Source organism: Cyprinodon variegatus, unplaced genomic scaffold (assembly GCF_000732505.1).
Source record: "Cyprinodon variegatus isolate N-32 unplaced genomic scaffold, C_variegatus-1.0 Scaffold279, whole genome shotgun sequence".
Taxonomy (NCBI): Eukaryota; Metazoa; Chordata; class Actinopteri; order Cyprinodontiformes; family Cyprinodontidae; genus Cyprinodon; species Cyprinodon variegatus.
Window position 1 is genome coordinate 234,545 of NW_015150732.1, and position 8,628 is coordinate 243,172.

The window sequence follows — 8,628 nt, forward strand, 5'->3', positions numbered from 1 at the left end:
ACAACGTACAATCCTCTGTCAAAAATGGTTTTTAATTGTTAATTTCCATGCTTGAGTGAATAAACTTAAGTTTAAGTAATACATAAATATCATCCTTCTATCAAGGCATAAATTAAAGATCTGATGGTTTTGGTAGTTGTTTGGTGAACTTGAAATCATCATGGCTTTTTAATATTGCTCTTTAAATAAGTTAAATAAGCATATTTCAGAAATATAAACCCTTTTATATCTTATCCTACAGGAACTGATGATAAACAAATGAAAAACAGTGTTTAACAATCTTTAGATACTGCTATAAACACTTACATTTGATTTAGCTTTGTCCCATTAAAGGCGTGACGTTGTATCTCTCTGAATCCATTTCCATACAACAATCTGGAAAAAAACAAGCTATATATTAATAAAACATTAAAATTGCTGTAATACATTTTCCTGAATGCAAATAATTTTACCAACAGAGCTCAGAGGGATCAACTTAAATTCCAGTAAACCTGTCTTAATTACTGTGTGTGTCATTTTGAGGCTTTTAAACCAAACATTTAGCTCACTTCTGCACAAACACAGACGTACATAAGTGAACGTCTAAGTATTTGTTTGTGATTTTAGTGTCAAAGTGAGAACTTGTTTTTGAAATGAGGTCACAATAAACATGAATTAACTGGTTTATTTATTTTTAAGAATTAGCTTGTATTTAGGAATTAAAAAGCAATGCGGCTGAATAATCTATCCTGTCTATGTTTTATTGTTATGTTTAAATCTGTGCTTTTTCTACACATTTTTTAAATGTACATGTTAAGATATGTAGTTGGTGTTAGTAGCTCACACAGTCAGAAAATCGCTTGTGATGCCCTGGAAAGAGTTGGCCGGGATCTCGGTAATGTAGGGATGATTAACAATTTCCCTGCAAAGGAGATACAGAGAAAGGAAAGGAAATTGAGTTATGCTGTCAATATCAACCTCTTTTGTTGCAAAGAGGCAAAGAATAGGTGGGAGCTGATGATCTGGGTATGAAAATTAGATTTAGGCAATAAAGAAGAGATAGCAGTTTATTAAATATTAAAGTAGAGAAGCAAAAAAATATGAGTGCAAATTTGAGGAGATTATTTATGACAGAGAATGTATTCATTAAGTGGTGTTTCAGCACTTCCATTCAAAACTTAAACACAATCTTTTTTTCTGTTAACTTTTAAGCTTTTAAGCTTAAACACATTTACAAAATAATAAAATCAAGGTTTTTCATTACTTTGCTAAAGGAGGCGACAAATACTTTTCTTTATACTAATACTTCCTTTTCTGGTACCTGTTGCTCACTGAAATAAGAACTCCTGAAAAATCCTTCTAGTAAAGCCGTTCTATAATATATATCTGCATGCAATTTACAAAAAAATATCAAATTAACAAACAACCCCTTTAAAAAAAACATTTAATGAAAAAGAAATGATAAAATCTATATGATGTTGGATCTAATGTTTTAAGAATCTGTTCAGTCGTTTGAAGGAACCAACTGTTTCTGTGTGAAATTATAACATTCTGATTTAATAACAGAGATTCTGTTTTTGTAAATTTAAAATAAGATAATAAGACAGCAAGCTGGGAAAATGTGTTTAAAGACTATTATTGATATAATTTAAATGCTACAATCGGATTTATGCTATTGCAGCTACAGCTGGCAACTTTGGCAAAAAGTATCAGGTTCATGGATAGCAGGCAATTAAGAATGTTGATGAAAGAAGTGCATTTTGTTTGGTAGCTCCTTTAGATATAGTTAAGGTTGTTGAATAGTTTGAGTTAATATTGGTGAAAAAACTGTGCATGGTTCTATTTGTTTAATTAGAAGGTAAAAGGTATTAAAAACAAGAGAGGATGTCCACCTCTTTTGACACTTTGATAATCAGTGGTTTCAAGAAAGTTCTGGAAGAGTCCAGCGTTGGAAAGCAACCAAAAAGTTCAAGTTTTCTGTTAAATCTGAGAAAGTATCTGGTAAACAAACATAAAGTTCTAGGACTGTACACTGTAAAGTTTGGGAAGGTGACTTAAGTCCACCAAAACAATGATTCTACTGTTCAAACCAATTTTACAAATTCAAGTGTAAAATATATTGAACTGAATCAATAATAAAAAGTATGATTGTGGTGAAATTAAAATATACACAGGGAATGCTATTGAATCATTTTGATGTTATTTCAAAATAACGGTGTGTTATTGAGATTATCAGCAAATATGTTAGAATCAGGATTCCACATTAGGCCTAAACATCATCTTAACAGGCCTATTAGTTCCACTGTGTTTGATAATAGACTAATACTGCATAAATGAATAGCTGCTAATAGCCGTAGTACAAAACTTACAAAATGAAGTTCAAGTCATTTGAGTGGATGTTGTGTAAAGCAGGGAAGAAAGTCAGGCCAGTGTTCAGAATCCCCCTAATTAAAGAATGAGAAACACGTATGTTAAAAAACATTTTTTTATAATAAGAAGCACATTACTTAATCATTAAATATATAAACTAAATTAGATGTACAAAAAAATAAGAAAACCCCACTAAATGTAATAGTATTATATAAATCATAGTCAGTTTCAGATTTCTGTTTAATAATCTGTAAGAATTTGAATAATGAACACATCCTGCCTAACTAATTATTATCAATAGTAACCTCATTTTGGTTTTAAGGAGCATCTTGTGACATGTCAACTTAAAGCACTGGGACTTCTCTGAACTCAAAGCTGCCTGTACACCCTTTTATCTTATCTTAATTGCAGCTATAAAGTTGTTAATTTAAAGGCCTCATATAATATAAATTCAAATTAGTTGGTCCTGTAAAATAAAGCTAACAGGTAGTCTCAGAGGGGACTGAGGGAAAATCTAAGTTTCACAGTCTTTTTTTAGTCTTTTTTGCAGTTTAGGCCCTAGCACATTTATCAACCTTTAGACTGTTTTTGCTGGGTTCACAATACTAACCTGGGTCTTTTTTATGTATTCTAGGAAAAAGAAGATTCAGTGGTGAATCACTTCCTTTTTTACTTAGGAAATTCAGTTAGCGATTCTGTTGATGCCTTATAACTTTTGATAAAACATCTTTTTGAAATCCTGAAATGTCACTTTTTAAGAATGTACCACTGGTCGCCATTAGGGAACAAGGTAATGCATTGTTTTTTTCATCAAAGTGTTTCATCATTTATATAAGTAATTTGTTCAAGAAATAAATGACAAATGTCCTTTTGAAAATGTTCCATCAGAGATAAATGTCTCTCTCTAACATGCTTGGAGGAACAAGCTTTTTCTTTCTTACTTAATTATGGCTTCTGACTCTTAATGGCGTCTGACTCAGATTAATCCTAATTAATCGATTTTTTAAATAATCGTCATCTGATTTAGTAATTAATTAATCGTTAAATGGATTAGTAAATATGGAGACTCAAAAAAAATCCCTTGTACCTAAAAGAGTGACCAATTTAGATAAGTAATTATATCAAATTGTAAAAAAAAATATAGAAACATTTTGCATTTAAGATAAAAAAATATTTTCTGTCTGTCAATATGCTCTATCCAGAACTCCGCAAGTGGAAAAGTTTGATGGTCTTTAATAAAACCTTTGGCTATCCGATTATTTATCGAAAAAATAATCGACAGTAAATAATCGATTTGCAAGTAATCGTTAGTTGCAGCCCTAGAAATAGTGTTTAAAAAAACTACCCATGTCCTTAAAAAAAAAAATTTCTTTGAATTACATTTCTACAATAAGAAACACCACAGGTGACAAAAAAAACTAACTAAATAAATTTGAAAGGCATCTTGTAATATGGTTTAAAATGCGGTTCTGTTAAGTATATATACATAATCAGTAACTGTTTGACAAGTCATCATCAACATCATAAACTACAAAAAAGTCACACAGACTAAATATTTGAATAGAGACTGTGTTGAGTTTAAAACTGCACACTGTTCAGCTGTTACTGTGCTTTAAGGGGATAATTATTTTAGTCGCACAACATGCTTTTTGTTTATGTAAAATTCTTTGCACAGTTTTGTGCCATTAACAATAACTTTGCAGAATTATGCATATCTTCTATTTAAAGAGCATCGCAGGAAGGGTATATATGCATTCAAATATACATCAATGAATAAAAAGTGAAATCAAATTATTGCTTCTTTAAAGCACTTCATGTGTAAATCTAACTTGGTTCAAAAACTGTTCTCTGCAATGATTAAGTGAAAAAAAATTTAAACTAAATTTAAAATAATAAGGGAGAATAAAAATCAACAAAACAATGTCTGCTTTAAATGCCCAAACACTTTAGATAGAAAAGTTGCTTTAAGATGACTATCAGCTCTCTGGTATGAACTAATCTCCTTTCAACCACCTTAAACACTGATAATACTTGAAAAAAAAAATATATCTTTCACTAGATGCTATTAAGGCAAAGAAGTACATTCTAAGAATACTCACAGGTACTTAAGGCTTGGGAGATGCTTAAAAGCTTCTGGATCGACATATGACAACATTTTTGTGTTTCGTATCTCTCTGAAAAACAAAACAGGTTACAGATGATGGATATGCACATACTTTCTGAAGTAAACTAATTGCAAGAGTAATTAAAAGAATCCTGTTTCTCATTTAGGTTTTTAGGTCCTAAGAATTGGCAGCATACAAAGGGAGGTGCATCGTGCCAACATCCAAGGGAGGAAAAACTTGTAGATAGACCCCACTGGAAACGGGCTAATTAGGATTTAATTAGCATTTTTTTCCCTTGTCATCCACAGTAAACACCTTTATTTCTGCTATGAAGCTTTTACAAAAAAAATGATTTATTTTATGAAGAGATTAATACAGATTTTTTTTTAAGGCTGGTGACAATACCAGTTGTTTAGACATCAGTCTATCTGATTTCTAACTATTCCTGCTGAAAATTATGGGCCGAAAATGAAGCCTCTGTTGCTTTTTCTAAGCCCTGAGGGTCTTAGGAGCAAATTCTGCCTGAAATTACATATGTGACTTAAAGATAGCACAGGACCTAAACTGTAAATTGAAAATACAGTTGTTTGTATTCCTATGACAGAAAGGTATTAAGGAATATTTTTCAGGTGGAACAACTATTTTAAGAGTCACCGTATCTTATTTATAGGTGATTAAACAAAGAAACAATATTGAGCCTTGCCAATTTATTTTCCAAAAATAAACACTGCAAAACACCAGGGAACCCCATTGGAAACTCTGGATGAACCCTCTGACATCTTGACTATAACTCTAGCAAATTTGAACTGAATAAGTTGAAGCACGTTTGCTCCACAAAGGTTTTAGTGGGCAGAGTGCCAGGCGGAAATGTGATTTTGACCCTATGCCAAGGGTGCAAAAATGTATTTACCTACTTATGAAAGGGAATCTGGCAATAGACAAATATGCTGATTTACATTATTAGAGACCTTCTGCATAATACAAAGCCTTTGCTCCTAAGATTTAGCCATTTTATTCTTCTTTCATTCTTTTCCTAAAGTGATTGCTCAATATAACAAACATTTAATTTCAACATTTGTGAGCAGTTTCAGGATAATGTTCTCATTCTCAGAGAGAGAATTCGGTGCAAGGGGAATTTGCTTTAAAAGTATCAGTGGAGACCTGGGTTACATCAAACTAAAAATCATGCTTAAACTCCATAGCCCTAAACTAAACCACACTAACCCCTCATTCTTCTGTATGATATCATTCAGTGTCAAGTGTAAATATTGGGGTGCAATTTTCCACTGGGTTTCTAGATCAAATTCAAAACCAACCCAAACCACAGCTTGGCAGCAATCTCCTCTTAGAGTCACTTTGGCGTGCATTCCTTATAGACCGATTCCTGTGCACCTTGGAATAGGTGGCAATCTTCTATCCAGTCAATCTTTGTACATTGGCCCACTGAAATGCTTTTTGTTAAACAAATGGGAAAAATAAATCTACACACAGAAAAAAAAAACACCTTGGATTCTGAAGCTTCCAGAACATCTTTTAACTTGACACGGCCAAAGCTAACTGCCATCATGTTGGTGATCATAGCTGACTGCTGCATGTATATTTTTTGTTTCTTGGCCAGTATAATAGATATATCTAACAACAGTCTTTGGATTGACCAGTGTTGGGAACAAGGGAAATCCAGGGAACTCAGAAGATCTAAGATGTAAAGAGCTGCTTTCAAATATCTCTCCTAATTTCAAGTTATGCATGTGTCGGTTTATTAGCTGTTAGCCAGAATCTGCAGATGTAGTCAACTACTGTGTATTCTTCCCTTAGCTCTATATTGTGCAGATATTTTTATATCTAAAGAAAGCATATTCCAGGACCTTACAACTTTTTTATTGCTTTTTTGTACTATATACACTATTTTCATATTTTCTGTTGTAATGGCTTTAACTCTAACTATATAAGCTACTGGAACCAGAACTAGTCTAAGTTTATGTAAGTATAAAAACAGTAAAAGTAAATCCAATTGCCTAAACATATCAATGTGCGAATATCTAAATGCATGTTTTCTAAAAAATGGCTCAAACCTCCCAAATAAACATCCAAACATTCAGCACATATCCTGACTGTAATTGCAATAACAGTTGTGATTAGATAGGTTGTTGCACCTCTAAACCCCAGATCAAATGAGCAGTCTACAGCCAGACTGTCTTTTAACAACTAATGTTATAGAATCCTACCAACCCTGAAAAGAAAGCTGGTGATACTTTAAAGGAGATTTATTGCATAAGCATGTTGTTAGGTAAGAGGTATGCAGCTAAGCTGCAACTGCTACAGGAGTTTTTAACCAATACTCTTGTTGGCTTTGCAAATATAATAAAAATTGTGTGCATAATATTATTCTAATAGTGTTGATTAAATATAATTCATTCACGACAAACAGAATATTTTATTGTGTGTGTTTTTCATCGTACTGTAATTTGTTTTTTTAACAAGCTGAGATGCACACAAGGAAAATAATCAACTTTTACATTATTCTAAAGTCAGTAACTCATAAAATTAAGATAGATAACAGCATGTTAAAAAATGCCAAAACCTCCAAGTTCTCCTCCCCAGCTCCAGTCCTTGATCCACAGCTGCTGTCTGCCTTTAGCAGCCAGCAGGAAGTAGAACATTCATTTTTGTCTGGCTGAGAGAAACCTGAGAGAGGTGCCATCATCTGAGGTATGGCACGACTTTGTACCAATCAGTGGCAAATAGGCCCCGAAGATCCAAAACACACCCTGAGAACACAGATATAGCCCTCAGCTGGCTGTTTAAATTACTGCTTCTTTCTGTGATGTTGAGCTCTGGAATTTAGTAGCTTTAAAAGAGGGACAAGGGTAATTAAACTGGAAGCATCAGGCAAATGGGGATTCAGGTAATCCCATATTCATTTCTGTGGGCGCACTCATAGTTGCACTCCCTATATATTGACAAAGACCATTTTATGAAATGCTCTTGCTTGTAACAGGGAGTCAAACTGGAAAATGTTTGATTCAGAAAGAAAATGGAGCCATAGATCGATTACAAAGACACCAGATACTAGCTGCTGTTTACATTCTCTTTCCTAACATGCTATTAGTAAAAGCAAGGATAGCATTTCATTAAAAACATTGAGTTTTTTTTTTTTTTACCTGACAGACATTAAAACCCTACCAAAGTTTTTTAAGCTCCATAAATTTGTAAAAACCAATCTGTGCCTCCTTGATGGGAAGGAGCAATTTGAGTAAAAGGGAGGAACAGACTCCTAATGCGTCAGCTAAAGTTTTTCATTAACCACATGCAATCTCTGGAATTAATCCTTCTTTTTTTCTCCACAGAGCAAATTAAACAGTTTCATCAATACGGATCAAAAAGGAGGACTTCCCTTTTCCTTTAGCTACTTACATGTGGGTGATTTTCCTCAGGTTGTAAAACGAGTGCCTCTCCAGCCGCTGCAGCTTCTTATCCACATTTATGTAACTGAAAGACAGAACTAAAGCTTAAACCAAATCCATCATATAGCCTGCTTTCCTTAATATAATATCTCATAAAAATGTTGAGACACTGCTTAATCTTTTCATTTGACTTCTTACAACCCCAAGATGAATACAAATTTTGCTATAATGTTATTGATTAGTGCATAATTATGAAGTGTAAAGAAAATGACAAAATGCTTTTTATTATTTGCTATTATCATATACCTTATTTTCCGGATTATAAGTTGTAGTTTTCTTTTCATAATTTGACCGGGGCTGCGACTCATACTCTGGTGCGACATATGTGTGAAATTATTAACACATTATTATATCATTTCACATGTTATTTTTACACTAACAGGGTGCTCTAGGCCTGTATAGATAATAATAAAAAAAATAAAATCATATTCTACAAATTACAAGCTGCAAGTATAAAAATATCCAGCTGAAAATGGTAATTGAGTCGCAGAGAGAAAGTTTGGAGTTAGCGGAGTTATTTAAAAGTAACACACAGGATGAGGATTTCATTGGATTTAGTAGTTTGGAGTGATACCGATGGTTTGATAAACTTGTTAGCAAGTTATTTATGCTATAGTTATCTGAATAACTCTTAAGTTAGTGTTGCACCGATACCGATACCAGTATCGGACAGGGCCCCGATCAAGCACCAAAATGGTGGTATCGGTATC

The 8,628-nt window shown here is 33.1% G+C and overlaps 1 protein-coding gene across 1 annotated transcript in view; it reads right to left on the bottom strand.

Moving 5' to 3' along the window:
* tshr (thyroid stimulating hormone receptor) overlaps positions 1-8,628 on the bottom strand; it is a 33,823-nt gene that overhangs the window by 16,464 nt on the left and 8,731 nt on the right. The window contains exons 3-7 of the mRNA XM_015383273.1: positions 7,869-7,943; positions 4,449-4,523; positions 2,349-2,423; positions 824-901; positions 307-375 (exon numbers count right to left, since the gene is read on the bottom strand). Of these exons, the coding sequence (XP_015238759.1) occupies positions 307-375; positions 824-901; positions 2,349-2,423; positions 4,449-4,523; positions 7,869-7,943 (372 nt within the window). The remainder of the gene's footprint in view (positions 1-306; positions 376-823; positions 902-2,348; positions 2,424-4,448; positions 4,524-7,868; positions 7,944-8,628) is intronic.